The sequence below is a fragment of the Nycticebus coucang genome, chromosome 10, assembly GCF_027406575.1.
Source record: "Nycticebus coucang isolate mNycCou1 chromosome 10, mNycCou1.pri, whole genome shotgun sequence".
NCBI lineage: Eukaryota > Metazoa > Chordata > Mammalia > Primates > Lorisidae > Nycticebus > Nycticebus coucang.
Window position 1 is genome coordinate 101,585,368 of NC_069789.1, and position 18,065 is coordinate 101,603,432.

The 18,065-nt window shown below is 36.8% G+C and overlaps 1 protein-coding gene across 1 annotated transcript; it reads right to left on the reverse strand.

Moving 5' to 3' along the window:
• Positions 1–682: 682 nt before the first annotated feature.
• LOC128597230 (mucosal pentraxin-like) lies at positions 683–3,812 on the reverse strand. The gene is made up of 2 exons (XM_053607438.1): positions 3,663–3,812; positions 683–1,357 (listed from the first exon to the last, which is right to left on the reverse strand). The coding sequence occupies exons 1-2, from the start codon at positions 3,724–3,726 to the stop codon at positions 762–764; spliced, it is 660 nt and encodes a 219-aa protein (XP_053463413.1). The 5' UTR covers positions 3,727–3,812; the 3' UTR covers positions 683–761.
• Between the last annotated feature and the right edge of the window lie 14,253 nt (positions 3,813–18,065).

Here is an 18,065-nt window from a genome sequence, read left to right on the forward strand (position 1 = left end):
CTCCAGGGAAGTCTACCTTTGCCTTTATCTGAGTGTTCCCTGAGGACACCCAATAGTCACATGATTTTTATAGGCTGCTGAATTTGAGTACACAGAACCCCTAGAGAGTCTCCCAGTTGTACAGGGATCTATAAGATTGGTGACCAGCAATGGCCTGACATAGGGGCTCACTCCTATAATCCCAACACTCTTGGAGGTGAAGGTGGAAGGATTGTTTGAGCTCAGGAGTTCAAGACCAGCCTGAGCAAAAGCTAGACCCCATCTTTACTAAAAATAGGGAAACCAGCCAGGTGTTATGGCAGGCACCTGTATTCCCAGCTACTCAGGAGGCTGAGGGAGGATGATCATTTGGGCCTAGCGTTTGAGGTTGCTGTGAGCTATGATGATGCCATAGCTCTCTAGCCTAGGACAACAGAGTAAGGCTTTGCCTTAAAAAATAAAATAGGTGTGTGTGTATGTATGTATGCACACACACACACACATACACACACGTATATATGGACACTGGTGACCAGTACTGAAAGCAGTATGTTGCCTGAGTTCTTGTAGTTTGATGTAGCAGAAAAATATTGTGCAATTCACCTGAAATAATTTTCGTTCACAATAAATTGTGTATATTAAAGGTCTACTTTGTCTTTTTATTTTTGATATAGTTTCCACCATTTTAACAGAGCCAGAAAAATAAAATAAAAGCAATGCATTTAATTTCAAAAAGTATGTGATTATCACTAAATATAAATCAAAAATGAAGAGAATGAGACCTAAGCCCACACCTTGGGCTTAGTCACCACATAGCCATTTTCCTCATAAGTCAGGTCCTGCCAGTTCAGAAGGTTGCCACTGTAACACGAATCACACATGTCCTTTAGAGGGAGCACGTGATCCCACAAGGAGACATCCCAAATCTCCCCAACAAAGGACTGAGTTACTTCAAAATTTCCACCAAAGACATCCTGCTCTTGTCCCAGGATAATCTTAGCGTCCGACCCCACAGTGTACCCCTTCCTCACACCCTTCCTCCCCAGGAATTTTCCGTTCACCCAGAGTTCAGCAATCCCAGAGGCAGACTCCCAGCTTGCGCAGATATGCACTGGGCTATAAGGAGAAGGGGGGCCATTGAAAATGACTTCAGAATTTCCGATGGACAGGCTGTACACTCCCATTTTGTTGATGAAGACAAGAAGTGCATTGTCCTGGGTCCGAGTGTTGTAGGAGAAAAGGCTGTAAGAGCGGGTGAGGTCCGTGAAGGCCTTCAGGCACAGTGTGAAGTCCTGCAGTGGCTTGTGCACCCTGGGAATCAAGGACACATAGGCTGTAGTTGATTCTCTGGGGAAAATAAACACCTTCCCTTTCATATCTGTGGAGAAAAGATAATGTGTCAAAATTGGGTCAACCCTCTTGTTTCATTCTCTCTCACTGTAGACGCTCTAGGCTGAGAAGTGACAGAGTGTATATGGGACACAGGAGTTTACCAAGTGCTTGTAATTTCATTAGCTCAGTGACTATCTAAGCAGAACATCAATATTAAAAGGTGGGTTTTGGTTCAGCTGTCCTGTTAGAAAGGTACACTAAAGTTGTTCTATACCCACCCCCAACTCCCTCATTCTTACAGATTTCATCCACATAAAACAGCAAACGCCAGTGTATAGTGTATATACTGAGTATAATGGTCAAAGCACACAGCACCCCATTCTCCCACCTCTGATCAGATTTTGAGATTTCTCCCATGGGTACACATTTAATGATTCATCTTGAACCTTGCCTTGGCTGTAATAGACCAACGCTTGTAGTTAGTGCAAGTCCAAGGAATAGGATAGTGTGCAACCATACAGCCCAGACTTTTATAGTACCCGTGCCTTCCTCTCCATCCCCTTTTTGAAGCTACTGTGTGCCAATTTAAGACCAGTTTTCCTGTTTCCCCATGGGTGCCCTACCAGGATCATGGTATTACTTATCATTGACTTATTTCCTCTCAAGATCCACAAGAGAGGCTCATTTAATAATTATAAAAGCAACTGGTTTTTCTTGCTTAAGAAAACAAATGTAACAAATACGATGACCTGAAAAATAAAGTAGAGAATAATGACTAACTGAATCAAGGGAGACATAGGCTGGAAGCACTATGAAGTCCTGAATTGAGTTAGTTTTACTTCATAGCAGGAAATAGAAAAACAGCATGAATTCCTGTTTCTTAAATTGGGGGCTTCTCAAGAAATGATCACCATGGACAAAGAATAGGAGCAGAGCACTTGGGGAGAGAAACTAAAGGAGAGATTACCGACTTTAATAAAGAAAGAAAGAGAACTTGAGTTAATACAACAGGAACAAGGAGCATAGAAAAGTAAATTATGCATTTATACCCAGTGATCTAATTATCTCCCTGCTTGTGGTTTGTAACCTTGTCAGTATACAAACCTGGAGCAAAATAGCGTGCTTAGCTAGAGAATGAGGTTTGAATAACATATTACTGTTGGTAATACTATGGAAAAATGGTATCTCAGACCTGAGGAGATGGGATTGTCCTACATGGCGGTACTGAAAAGGAAAGAGTCAGGCCAAAACATTAAAGATTTTTATGGAGAATTTTTAAAAAACAACAAATGTTTTATAGACGTTACACATCACAAAGTACATACTGCCTTTGACTGATCTCTCCCAATCTTTGTAACACCTCTTTTTTGATAAATATTGTTCTTATCTCCATTGTATAGATGAAGAAACTGAGGATCAGAGTTCAGCAGCTTCACAAAATTGACTGAATTAGCTTGGAGAAACAAGCTAAAGTCAGCTACTTCCGAGATTTCATATTCTCTCTCACGTTAATGGAGACTTGGAGGGACCTGAGGAGAGAACACTCCAATGTTTGTAACAACTGCTCTTTTTCTAGTAAAAGCCACACATCCCTTCTTATTCTCTCAGGTGAGAAGTAATGATATTTCTGTTCCACAAGCCAAGCCTATTCTTTCTCTGGCCCTAAGACTTCTTTATGCCAGCCATATCCTTACTCATTATCATCTGTGTGGTTTTAAAAATATGTCCAAAAATAATTCTCCTCCCCTTGGATGTGGGATGACTCATTCTAATGAAGAGAATAGAGCAGGAGCAAAGTATGTGATTTCTAAGAATAGATGATGACAAGGGTATGGCTTCTGTGCTGGGCCCTTTCCCTCTCAGTGTTAGATCACTCACTTTGGGAGAAGACAAGTGCCACTTTGTGTCAGCTCTACACAGAGGACTTGTGGCAAGGAAGTAAGGGAGGCTTATGGCCAACAGCCAGTGAGGAACCAAGGCCTTTAACCCAACATCCATAAGCAGCTGAGTCCCGACAGTAACCATGTCAGTCAGCTTCAGAGCAGATCCTCTTCCACTCGAGCCTTCAGATGAGACTATGGCCCTGGTCCATAGTCCATCAGCAACTTCAGCCTCATGAGAGACCTGGAGTCAGAATTATCAGCTAATCTACTCCCTACTTCTTGACACACAGAAAGTATAAGGTAATAAATGTTTGCCTTTTTAAGCCACTAAGTTTTGAGGTAGATTGTTGTGCAGGAATAGGTAACTTACACACTGTCCTTCGCAGGTGCAGTAGCAGCACTAAAGTGTGCTATAGTTTAGTTCCCCTGAAACTTGGAGAAAACTTCCCATGTAGACTCAATACCTACCTGAATGTGTCTCTTTCCCTGCAACAGTGGTAAGGAATAGGACACACAGAAGAAGCTTGTCCATTGTGCTATCCTGGGGTCCTCCAGAGGAGTGACAAGGATAGCAGAGCTTGTCACAGTGGAGAGATGCTGGCTGTTTGCCTCTTAATATTGTGCTCCTGGGCAAGGCCTTTGTTCCAATAAGAGAAGAAAAAAAGCTATAAATGGTAAAATATTAACTGAATCAGGAAATGGTTTAAAAAAATTTTGTTTATTTTATAACTTATTGTTCCCTTAATTGAGTTGCTCTCTTTGCTTTTAATTGTTCTATTGCCTGTTGAGCTGTCCTGTTCAGGTCCTCCCTTACCATTCTAAGAAAAGAAGCTCTATTCCTTCCTAAAGTGACATTTTATTACCTTATAAATGTAAGGATGTTGTGGAAGTTTAGTGTTAGTAACTATTAGATGAACATGCCTGTGGACCTGCTGGAAGAATCACTCCCCCATTCTTGGAAATTCTTCACCCCAAAATATGGCTCTGGAATAAAGAGTATTTTTAATTAAAGAGATCAGTAGGCATTGAAAAAGGTTTTCCCTCTTTCTCCAAATAAACCAGAAAGACTCATCAAAAAGAACAATCAACTCTCCTTCCCCTTCATGTTATCTCAATATATTACAGGAAAGAAGACCAAGAATGGAACCAGACCTGGCCCAAATTATTTTAAAGATAAAACCTGTCTGTCAGATTAACTTTATTTTCAAAGAAAATAAATTACAAGTCAATTTTTTTCTTGCATTCATTTATTCTCCCAAGTATCTATCCATTCTCCCTAATACCATTTATTGCATCAGAATTATCTATATTCCTTATCCCTCTCTCCCCTCTAAAATGAGGGTATATGATTTCTAGACCCCACTGGGATATCAGGTAATCACTCTGTGATTCTCCTCACGTGCACAGTGAATACACATAAATCTCTTTCTCTTATTTACCTGCTTTACTGGTGAGTTGATCTTTTAGCAAAACCTTGGGTCAACAGGGAAGTTTCCCCTCACCCCTACATTCTCTTTTCATCTTCCACCATGACTCTTCTTTCAAGCTATGCCTTACTTTTATTAACCCTTATTGTTTATCCAGCATGTCAGGAATAGACCCAGCAGCCTTTGTACCAGTCCTTCAGGTCCTGGCCACATTAACTAACCAATGGTATTCCTGGTTATGACAACTTTTAGATCATGCAGAGGAACGTGAATTTAATTTTTGTTTTTGCAGAGGTGAGTGCCCAGTGTACCCAGTCCAGAAGACATATGTATTATATACAAGATATGGCATCTGTAGCCATAGTAAAAAACATCATGCAGCCACTCCTGTTGGTGAATCAACTGGACACAGACAAAACTCTATGGAAACTCAGTAACTGTCTCTTTCTCAGGTAAAGTTGTTACCAAAAGCTCAGCACATGTCCACAAAGTTGCATTGGAAAATTTGAACAAAGGATTGAGGAGAAGGAAAGAGAAGTTTATTACTTTGCCAGCAGAGGAAAAATGTCAGGCTATTTGTCTCAAAATAAAATTTCCTGTGCAAAAGCAGAAACATAAGGCTTTCACAGGATGGGCCCTTAGTTCTAAGCTACTGTGATTTAACTAGTCGATGATTCTAATTATCCATCTCTCTCTGCCTTGACCTCCACCCTCCTGGGAGACCCACTCTGACCTCTGCCCCTCCAGACAGTTCAGCAGCACAAAGAACAAAAGACATTCCTTTGCTTCTCTTCACCACTACTTGAGGCATAAATGAGGGTCTCAGTTTCCAAAAAGAGTGGGGGAAGCTCTAAAAAGACAGAAAACATTTTTGTCATTTTTTTCAGGCCATTCCCTCTTTACAAAGTTACCAAAAAGAATTTTTTTTTCTCTTTAACAGGTGACATACTAGGGTAACATTGATCAAGCCCTACAGTTTGATTGCACACATGGCATTCTTTAACTCTTAGATGGTGCTGACACTAATATTATGATGTCAATGCTTGTCAAATCACCTGATATTATGGGCAGCTCACAAACCAGGCTTGAGCAACTTGGCATAGCTCACTTGCTCCCTTATTAAGTTGCCAAACACTAGTCTAAGGATAGACTAAAAGTCTGGTCTGATGTGGTTAGGTGACAAAACTGAGCCCTGTAACTGCCAGAACTGGACCAAAGTCCTTTATATCTAACATTTCATGACCTGCTCTGTTCCCACAAAGTGGCAAGGATGCACGGAAAGTGGAGACGTGCCAATAAGGAAGAAAAGGCACAGAAAACTTCAGGCTGGGAGGTCACGGATTCCAACTTGACTTGTACTGCATGTAACACCTGTCTTCTTATCTTGTGTTGCTATAAAGTATATAAATGGTTCCCACCCAGATGGTCAGGATGCTGTGGACCTGGTTACCTGACACTCTCTGCTACCAGATGCTCCACTTTAAATGCCGGCCAAACTACAAACCTGGGTCCTTTTGTTCATAACATGGTACCACACAAATGTACTAGATGTGATTTTATATTTAAAATAAACAAACAAACAAAAATCATCTATACATATAATAACAATTCTAAGTTCTTCCCAGCATTTGGAACTTAAATGAGATTGAAAAGGCAGTTTTTATTCTTCCCATGGTAATAGAACGAGAGTTCGATATCACCATGCAGGCATTTGGAGCACTTCAGTCAGTTAGAAGTCAACAGACTCGCCTCAGTCGTGTTTCAAAACCGCTACATCCTGGTTGCCCTAAAAACAAAACGGGGAGGAGTTGTGCAATTGTTGGGGAAAATGCTGTTCCTACAGAAACCTCTCAGGGCAAGAAGAAAGAGACTGATCTGCACCACTTAGAAGACAAGATAAATATTCTCCATCAGATCAATGAAGTGAAACTATTCCCTTGGTCTACTCCCAGGAGTGGGAGAGTGACTTAAGGGAGTATCGGGAAATGTGTTCTTTTGTACTTATTTATTCTTATTCTATTCTATGTTCCTGTCTCCCTTTTCAGACCTTTTGTTACTTGACTATTGACTTGATCTTTCTCTCTAAAACCACTGACTCAGCTTTTAAATATGTGAAATTTCTAGGAAAGTCCCAGACAGGGGTAATACAGGAGTTCAGGAAATTACACCCTAAAATATGACTTCTTAGTATAAAGAATATTTTGAATTTAATGCCCCTAGAGGTCAATTGATGTTGGAAGGGGCTTTCCCTCTATCTGTATAAAACCAGAAAGAACCATCAAAAAGTACAATAAACTCCCCTTCTCCTCTATGTTATCTCAATATATTATAAAAAGAAGATCATGAATAGAACTACACCTAACCCAAATCTCTTTCAAGATAATACCTATTTCTCAGGTTAATTTAATTTCCAAGGAGAACCATTTACAATTAAATCTGTTTCCCCCATGCATTCATCCTCCCTAATAACCATTTATTGCTCCAAAACTGAGTTACCTATATCCTTCATCTCCCTCTCCCCCCTGAAATAAGGATAATATAAATTTCTGGATCCCCTTGGGATATTTGGTAATCACTCCATGATTCTCCTTGTACACATAATAAATACATCTCTTTCTCTTATTAATCTGACATAATTGTGAGTTGATCTTTCAGTGAACCTTCTGCACAAAGGGAATATTTTCCTTCACTCCTACATCATGTGTTTAGAGGCTGGGGTTTCTACCACCAGTTGAGTAAGAATATTCACAGACCAGTGGCCACAGTGTCCAACATGGTTGTGAGAGGAAGAACTCTTGGCTCACAGCAGAAGGGAGATCTAGCTCTCATGGTCATGATGACAAAGTTGCCAATTTCTCTGTAAAGGAATTTCTGGTTGCTGGGTATTGAATTGATGCTTTTCACCTGGAATCAGGTCATCAGCCATGAAATTAGGGACTCAGATACGGTGTCTGTGAAGTTGGACAATCTGAGCCTATCTCAAAATAGCACAGAATAGTGCTTAGATGCTGGAAATGATCTAGTTATTCTGTGACCTAAATCTGATTTATAAACCTACTTACGAGTGCTTCATCTTGGCATTTGTTTCTCTGTATTCAATAGAAAAATTTTAAGTTGTTTTATTGATTATCATATATTTATTTAACACACATTACAAAACTTTGAAATCCAAGAACATATGAGTCATGTATGTTTTCCTCCACAGCTCAATTTCTTGCATCTATCTCTATGAATAAATTTATAATAAAAGCACTAAAGCTACATCAGGAATGAACAACTTTCAGAATTGTTGTTGTTGTTGAGACAGAGTTGTACCCTGTGCCCTGAGCAGAGTGCAATGGTGTCATAGCTCACTGCAACCTCAGACTCTGGCTGTGGGCATTCTGCTGCTTCAGCCTCTGAAACCGCTGGGATTACAGGCACTTGCTGTGGCACCTGGCTGGGTTTTTCCATTATTTTCTTGAGTCGGGGTCTCACTCAGACAAGCCTCGAACTCCCAAGCTCAAGCAATCCTCCCTCATCAGCCTCCCCCAGGGCTGGGATTACAGGCGTGAGCCACCACGCCCATCAACTTTCAGAATTTTTAAATGTTATATGAGCTAAGGTTCTCAACTGCAAACAACCAAAGCCACTATAGTTAGTAGTCTACTTAATTATGCTGTGCAACAAACCACCTCAAATGTGGTTTTTATAATAAATATTTGTTTAACTTATAACTGTGGGTTGGTGATTTGGGCTTAGTGATTCTTTTGGTCTTAGCTGGGTAATTAGCAGCGAGTGAGCGCCTATGACAATGACAGTGTGAGTCAGACATGAAGTGATTAAAATTAAAACATTTTTAAGGTCCTCGTCTTATTTGTATAATTTTAAATTGTTCAAAATTAATCATGCTTCCTTTTAATTCTAAAACTATATTCATAGTACCAAATTACACCAAGAATTCCTTAAGGAATTTTGAAAATCATTTTTTCACAGTATATTTCTGCATAACACAAACAAGTTATTTTCCATAAAATGTTACTTTGGTTCAACATATTACAAATAATGGTTACATTGTAAATTAATTGTTAAAGTCTTAAATAATATCCATAGTACATATCTAAAAAGACAAATTTGACTTAGCTACCTTGAATAAGTATTCCACATTGTTGAATTAACTTCAATTATGAAAGACAGCATAAATTATGGACAGATTCAAAATGATAATTTTACATATCACATCTAGTTTGGGGATAAAATATATACACATTAAAATGAAAATCAAAATGTAAGTACTTTTTGCTACATCAGAAATATATAAAAATTTCTTGGAAGATTTTGACATCAGTTTCTGACATTTAGAACCTAAAAAAAGAAACTTGAAAATATAATATGCTTTGTTTTCGAGTGCTAACTTCCCAAGGGTTTAGTTAATTGCTAAAGACATCTTTATGCATGATAGAATACTTACTAAATTAGAATTGTTTAGCAATCAATATGGTTATACTCAAAAATAGAGTACATATATAAACTTAAAATAATATTGTATATTTATAGATACAGACATATGTACTAAGGTATAAACATGCACAGGAATCATCCATATATACTTAATATAGTGGTTACCTCTAAGGAAGCAGAAAGTAAGGAAGGGGAGAGGATGAGGGCAAATTTCTGACTATATCAATATAACAAGGAGAAAGGAAGCAATTATGAATATGACCTGGCATCTAATATGTAACTTTTGTCTACTTTTTTATCAATATAAATTTTTGCAATTATTATTTTTAATTTAAAAAATAATCTCCACATGAATTTTTTGAGTGATCATTTTATTTTCATTATTATTAATATATTTCAACATGAATGCGCTTTATGAACTTTTTTTTTTTTGAGACGGTCTCACTCTGTCACCCTGGATGGCATGCCATGGTGTCATCATAGCTCACAGCAACCTCAAACTCCTGGATTCCAGAGATCTTTTTGCCTCAGTTTCCCGAGTTGCTGGGACTACAGACATCTGCCACATACTCAGCTAGTTTTTTTACTTTTAGTCTTTACCAAAGCAGGATTTTCCTCTGGCTCACTCTGGCCTCGAACTCCTGAATTCAAGCAATCCTTTGCCTCCCAGAATGTTAGGATTTCAGGCCTGAGCCACTGCATGTGGCCTATGATCCATATCTTAACCATATCTATGAATTTTATTCATAATTTGTTATGAATATATATGAAATAAATGTACAACTAGGAATAAAAACCATGTAAAATGGAATAATGGCTAAGATCCTTGGCTGTGGCAAACTCTCTGAGTAGCTGAGTCATGGGCAGGGGCTTCTGAACTCCACTAACAGACTTGCTCATTGATACTTACTTGGAGTTCTTCATTAGGTTTCATTTTAAAGGAACAAGATCAAGAAATAGGTCAAGGTCTTCCATTTTAGAGCCCACAGCTAACCTGCATAGTGAATGTTGTTAGTTTTCTGATGAGATAATAGTCCTTCATGCGTCCACATTTTCCCAAGACCTGAAAAGGCAGTTAAGTATTGGGGAGGTTGTATCCTCATGACATAGAGTCCATTTCCACTTCTGACACGTTAGGCTCCCTAAAAAGAAAACCAGCAACAGGAATTTGAAGGAGATGGGGGAGTCACATTCTAGAAACAAGTGCTCAGGCACTAAAAGGACTTTTTATTCATTTCTATATACAATTTTCACCTAAACTTGATCCCTTGTCAGCTGGAACAAAGACTCTGTCTTGAAGGAAGAGTGTAGGAAGGCAGGTGGTCAGTGTCTCTTCCTCACTTAACTTCGATAGTCTCTAGGGGTCCCCTCAGCTCTCCATACTCATGGAAGAGGGAAGGCACAGCCAGGTAGGAATTAAATACGGCAGGGTGGAAGCTCTTAACATAGAAAAACAGGGGTAGAGGTAGACTAGAGGATTATTGATGGGGGAAGAGAGTCAGGATGGAAACAGAAAGGGTGGTAGAAATGATTTTTTCACATACAAGAGTCCTCAGGGCCAGAGGAAGAAGAGTTGGCTTGGATACTTGATGGTAGCACTATCACCTTTAGTTCAAGAGAATGGGACATGGTCTGAGGTCTGTTTGCTAGAAGGGGAGAAGATGGGCTGGTGTAACAGATTTGGTTAGCCCCTTTCCACCTGCGCAGCTTTCAGAAGGGCTATACTTTCGTGAACCTCAGTTCCCTCATTTGTAAAGTGGGAATTAAAAAGAAAAAACTACCTTGTAGATTTCTTATAAATATTGGATGAGATTAGTTATGAGATTAGATATTTGAAATGTTGTAAAAATAGTTATTTTTAAAAAAGTTTTAATGTTTCTGTACTATATTCTCAGAAATGAGCTACTCTCCTCCCTCATACTAGGTTTATCAAAACAACCACATTTTCTGTCTTTCTTTCAAATGTTGAGTTCTAACTAGAGCACAAAATCCATAGAGAAACACTTAATAACATTAAAATCAATAATTAGAATGTCCTTAAAAATCCCATTCACAATGATCTAGTTTGGGGAGATAAGGAAAGAAGAGCTAGTTTCATCTTTATATGGGGAATATCTTTAAGAATCTTATTACGAATGTTGTTAGGATAATTGGTTTTCCACAGACAGAAGAATGGAACTGGGCCTTTAGCTTGTATCATATTCAAAATTCAACTCAAAATGGGTTCATTCCATAAATGTAAGATCTGAAAACATAAAACTCCTAGAAGAAAATACAGAGGAAATCTCCTTGATACTGGCCTTGGCAATGATTTTTTTGGATATCACTTCTAAAGCACAGGAAAAAAAGCAAATACAAACAAATGGGCCTACAATGAACAAAGAAGCTTCAGCAGAACAAAGGAAATGTCAACAAAATCAAAAGGTAGCCCATGATTGGAAGAAAATGCTGGCAAACCATATATCTAATAAGGGGCTAATATCCAAAACAAAGAAGGAACTCATGCAACTTAATAACAAGGAAACAACCCAATTTTAAAATGGGTAAAGGGCCTGAATAGACCTTTTCCAAAGACAATGTAAAAATGGCCTACAAGTATATGAAAATATGCTCAATTAATCTAATTATCAGGGAATTGCAAATCAAAATCACAATGAGATATCTCCTCTTGTCTGTTAGGATGGCTAAAAACAAGAATAAAAAAAGAAATAAATAAAAGAAGCAGAGATAACAAGTGTTGGCAAGATATGGAGAAAAGGGAACCCTTTCACACTGGCGAAAATGTAAGTTGGACAGACATTATGGAAATCAGTATGGAGATTATTTTTTTCTTTTTAATATTTATTTATTTATTTTATTAAATCATAATTGTGTGCACTGATGCATTTATGGGTTTCAGTGTAATGATTTGATATACAATGTAAAATGCTTATATTGAACTAAGTAACACATCCATCACAATTATACTCTTTTCTCAATAGTTTTGAAATGTACCATTGCATCATGCACATTAGGTGAGGTACCCCCCAAACCCTCCCTCTTCCCACCTCACTCCTCCCTTCCCCTCTCTCTCCTCTTCTCTTCTACTTTCTGGACTATAGTTCTGTTTTACCATTCATATGAATGTGTAGTTGATTATATATTGATTTCATAGTAGTATTGAGTACATTGGATACTTTTTTCCCCCCTATTCTTGAGATACTTTACTTAGAAGAATATGTTCCAGCTCCATCCAGGTAAATATAAAAGATGTGAAGTCTCCATATTTTTATGGCTGCATTGTATTCCATGGTGTACATATACCACAATTTGTTAATCCATTCATGGGTCGATGGGCACTTGGGCTGTTTCCATGTCCTGGCTATTATGAATTGGACTGCAATAAACATTCTGGTGCAAATGGCTTTGTTGTAAAATAATTTTTGATCTTCTGTGTATATTCCTAGTATGTACCTAATAGATTGCAGGATCAAACAGTAGGTTTACTTTTAGTTCCTTGAGTATTCTCCAAACTTTTTTCCAAAAAGGTCGCACTAGCTTGCATTCCCACCAGCAGTGTAGAAGCGTTCCCTTCTCTTTGCATCCAAGCCAACATCTGTAGTTTGGGGATTTTGTGATGTGGGCTAATCTTACTGGAGTTAGATGATATCTCAAAGTGGTTTTGATTTGCATTCTCTGACGATTAAGGATGATGAGCATATTTTCATATGTTTGTTGGCCATGATCCTTCTCTTCATCAGAGAAGTTTCTGTTTACATCTCCTGCCCACATAGAAATGGGGTTATTTGTTCTTTTCTTATTGATTAGTTTGAGATCTCTGTGGATTCTAGTTATCAGTCCTTTGTCAGAAGCAGAACCTGCAAAAATCTTCTATTCTGAAGGTTGTCTGTTTGCCTTATTTACTGTGCTCTTGGCTGTGCAGAAGCTTTTTAGTTTGAGCAGATCCCAGTAATGTATTTTTGGTGCTGCTTCAATTGCCCAGGGGGTCCTCCTCATAAAATATTCTCTCAGGCCGATTTCTTCAAGTGTTTTCTCTGCACTCTCTTCTAGTATTTTTATAGTTTCATGTCTTAAGTTTAAATCTTTTATACAGTGAGAATCAATTTTTATCAATGGTGAAAGGTGGGGGTTCAGTTTCAGTCTTCTACAGGTTGCCAGCCAGTTCACCCAGCACCATTTGTTAAATAGGGTATCTTTCCCTCACTGAATATTTTTGATAGGCTTGTCAAAGATCAAATGATGATAAGTAGCTGGGTTCATCTCTTGGTTCTCTACTCTGTTCCATAAATCTACCTCTCTGTTTTTGTGCCAGTACCATGCTGTTTTGATAACTATAGACTTATAGTATAGCCTGAAGTCTGGTAACATGATATCTCCTGATTTGTTTTTATTTCTGGTGAATGAAAAGTCTTGGCTACTTGAAGTTTTTTCTGATTTCATATAAAATGAAGCAAGCTTTTTAAAGTACAACAATGGTGCTTTAATAGGAATTGCATTAAATATGTAGATTGCTTTTGGTAGTATGGACATTTCAACAATATTGATTCTTCCCACCCATGAGCATGGTATGTTTTTCCATTTGTTAATATCTTCAGCTATTTCTTTTCTCAGAGTTTCATAGTTCTCTTTATAGACATCTTTCACATCCTGTGTTAGGTAAACTCCAATATATTTCATCTTTTTTAGCACTACTGTAAAAGGAATAGAATCCTTGATTATATTTTTAGCTTGACTATTGTTGGCATGTATAAAAGCTATTTATTTGTAAGTATTGATTTTGTATCCTGTGATGCTGCTGTATTCCTTGATAACTTCTAAGAGTTTTGTAGTTGAGTACCTTGAATTTTCCAGGTATAGGATCATATCATCAGCAAAGAGTAAGAGTTTGATCTCCTCTGATTCTATTTGGATACCCTTGATCACCTTCTTTTGCCTGATTATGATGGCTAAAACTTCCATTACTATGTTGATTAGCAGAGGAGACATTGCCTAGTTCCTGATCTGAGTGGAAATGTTTTCCATTTTACACTATTCAATATGATACTGGTTGTGGGTTTGCTGTAGACAGCCTCTATCAGTTTAAGAAATGTTCCTCCTATGCCTATTTTTTTAAGTGTTCTGATCATGAAAAGATGCTGGATATTATCAAAAGCTTTTTCTTCATCAATTGAGAAAATCATATGGTCTTTGTTTTTTATTTTATTGATGTGATGTATTATATTTATAGATTTGTGTATGTTGAACCAACCCTGTAACCCTGGAACAAAACCAACTTGATCATGGTGTATAATTTTTTTGGTGTGTTGTTGAATTCTGTTTGCTAAGATCTTATTAAATATTTTTGCAGCAATATTCATTAATGATATTGGTCTATAATTTTCTTTCTTTGTTGGATCCTTTCTTGGTTTGGGTATCAGGGTGATATTTGCTTCATAGAATGTGTTGGTAAGTATTCCTTCTTTTTCTATGCTTTGAAAATGTTGTATAATATAGGTACTAGTTCCTCTTGAAGGTTTGATAGAATTCAGATGTGAAGTCATCTTGTCCTGGACTTTGCTTTTTAGGGAGATTTTGTATTGTTGATGCTATTTCAGTGGTTGCTATAGGTCTATTCAAGATTTCTAATTCTTTCTGATTGAGTCTAGGAAGGTGGTGTGCTTTCAGGTATTGGTCCGTTTCCTTCAGATTTTCATATTTCTGGGAACAGAGTTTTTTGTAGTAATCATTGAGGATTTTTTTGAATTTCTGAGGTGTCTATTGTTATTTCTCCTTTATTGTTTCTGAAAGATAATATAGAGATTTCACTTTTCTGTTTCTGGTTAGGTTGGCCAAAGTTTATCAATTTTATTAATCTTTTCAAAAAACGAACTTTTTTTTTCATTGATATTCTTAATGTTTCTTTTGTTTTCAATTTCATTTAATTCTGCCCTAATTTTGGTTATTTCATTTCTTTTCTGGGTTTAGGGTTGGAATATTCTTCCTTTTCCAGTTGCTTGAGATGATCAATTAAGTTGTTGGCTTCCTCTGTTTCTGTTTTCTTGATAAAGGCTTCCAATTCTATAAATTTCCCTTTTAGTTTTTTCAAAAAACCAACTCCTTGTTTCATTAATTTTCTGAATGATTCTTTTGTTTTCAATTTCATTGATCTCTGATTTGATTTTGGATATTTCTTTTCTTCTACTGAGTTTAGGCTTAGATTGTCACACTTTAGTTTCAAGGATGTTAAATACAGTCACATATCACTTAATAATAAGAATATATTCTGAGAAATGTATCATTAGTGGATTTTGTTATTGTGCAAACATCATAGCATATATTTACATGAATCTAAATAGTATACACAGCTAGGTATATGGTATAGCCTATTGCTCCTAGGCTATAAACAAGTGTAACACATTACTGAATATTGTAGGCAGTTCTAACACAATGGTAAATATTTGTGTATCTAAAAATATCTAAAAATTAAAAAGTATATTAAAAATAAAAAAAAAATTTCCCCTTTAGGACTGCCTTTGCAGTATCCCACAAGTTTTGATAATCTGTGTCTTCATTATCATTTTGTTCCCAAAATTTGGTGATTTCCTTCTTAATCTCATCTTTAAAAAGTTAAAAATGGAATTACCACATGATATAGAAATCTCTTTCTTGGTATGTACCCAAGAGAAATGAAATCAATACCTCAAATGGATATCTATACTCCCATGTTCATTACATCTTATTCTCAATAGCTAAAATATGAAAATAGCATAAGTATATGTCATAAGATGAATAAATAAAGAAACTATCACACACACACACACACCCCTTTAAAAAGGAGACACTGCCATTAGTGATAATATAAATAGAGCTGGAAGACATTATGATAAGTGAAATAAGCCAGACACAGAAATTAAAAAAATAGCATTATGTCACTTATATGAGGAATCCAACCCCCACAAGCCAAATATGTAGAAACAGAGAACAGAACAGTGTTCACAGGGTTCTAATGGGGAGGAGATGAGGAGATGTAGTCAAAGAGCATGAACTTGCAGTTATATAGGAGAAAGAAGCTCAGAGATTTATGTGTAACAGGATTATATTTAATAATATTATATTGCACTTTGAAAAATTGCTAACAGAATAAATGTTACTCTTTGGGGGGAGGTTCTTAACCTCCTCCCCGTCAAATGCACACATAAGCGGTAACTATGGAAGGTGATAGATATGTTTTTTTGTTGTTGTTCAAATAAATATTTATACATGAGTTCTTATAGCATCATTGTTCACAACAGCCAAAAGGTAGCTAAATAAATGTTACAATAACCAAATAAATGCCCACCAGTGGATGAATGGATAAACAAATTGTGGCATATACATAAAATGGGATATTATTCAACCATAAAAAGGAATGATGACACTTGATACAGTACTTGAAAACATTACACTAAGTGAAAGTCGCCAACATTAAAAAAAGCTCACTTGCTATATGATTCCATTTATATAAAACATCCAGAATAAGGAAATCCATAAACACAGTTAGCAGATTTGTTTCACAAGGACTTGAGCAGAGGGGTAAATGGGGAGTAACTGCTTAAAGGTATAAGTTTTGTTTTAGAATAATGAAAATGATTTGGAACTAGGTAACAGTGGTGGTTTCACAACATTTGTGAATGTTGATAGATATGTTAAGTTGTGTACCAGGAGCAATCATTTCACTTGGAATATGGATAGTACACCTTAAATTTATATGATTAAAAATGGGGGGAAAGAAAGTGGAACTTCTTCAAAGCACAGAAGATAACAGCATGCCCCTTCTATATTACTTTCAGGTTATTCCTGCAAGTTATTCCTGTTATTCCTGTTCCCCACCTTACTATGTGAACTTGAGTCATTTTATTTCTGTGTGCCAAATTTTTTCTTTTGTAAAATAGGACAATAAATACCACTTTTTGTCCTCCTAAAAAAAAACTTACTATGATTACCTCACCCCAGGGAAATGAGAAGCAAAGTCTCACTAGATATGCTTCCTTTGAAAGGTAACATTTTGGATTAGTACATTGTAGATCAATGTGTACAGACAGTTTCTCTTGGCCAGAAGAAGATTTTATTCTTTCTAATCCTTTTAAACGAAATTAAGTAATGTGCATCATAATTAAATCCTCACCTCTACCTTAAAATGGAGTTATTCCATGAGATCTGAGCTTCAGCATCTGAGATGACACTTTAAGAACATTAAACCAATGGGGATTTGGCCCTTTTCTTATGAATAGGTGACCAGGATTAGATAGGATACGACACACACAAAAAAGTAATATTTGTATCAATAAATTCAAGTTTTCTACTTCTTACCCTCTAAAAGAATGACAGAAACTCAGGAAAACCTACTCATACTCAAACATAAATGATTAACCCCACATTTATTTACCATTAGCCATATCTAACTTTTCAGGAAAAATTTTCTGACTTTGAAAGTGAACTATCTGTCCTGGGACCAGACATGAAAAGAAAAAAAAAATAGATGGGGCTTCCGAACTTTGTTTATTATATTCAATAAATCAATCTTTGTTATGATCCTAGAACTGAGTTGATGGAACCAAAACAATAAGAAAAAAAAATTGCCCCATAAGACCTTTCAATTCTATTATCACTTGTAAATAAGATACTATGTATATGTAAACCCTATATAAACTTCAGTACACAATAAACCCTCTGGAGATAATGATAAATTAACATATGGTCAATATGAAGTTGTTAAGAATAAATTTTATCTAATCTCTTGTTTACATGTCTTGATTCTGGAGAATCCTATATATCAACCTTATCCATGGCTAACACCTCTTGTTCTATAGCACTTGAACCAGAACACTAAGCATTTGTTCTATCTGTGTAAAACTGAGACTAGAGTCTATCCACTTGTCATAGAGAGTGCATTGCAAAGTTACCCTAAGGCACTCTTTCTTCAGTTCATGTGTGCTAGTTGAAGTCTACCTCTGGCATTATAGACCTCCTCAGGTAGAAGAAAAAC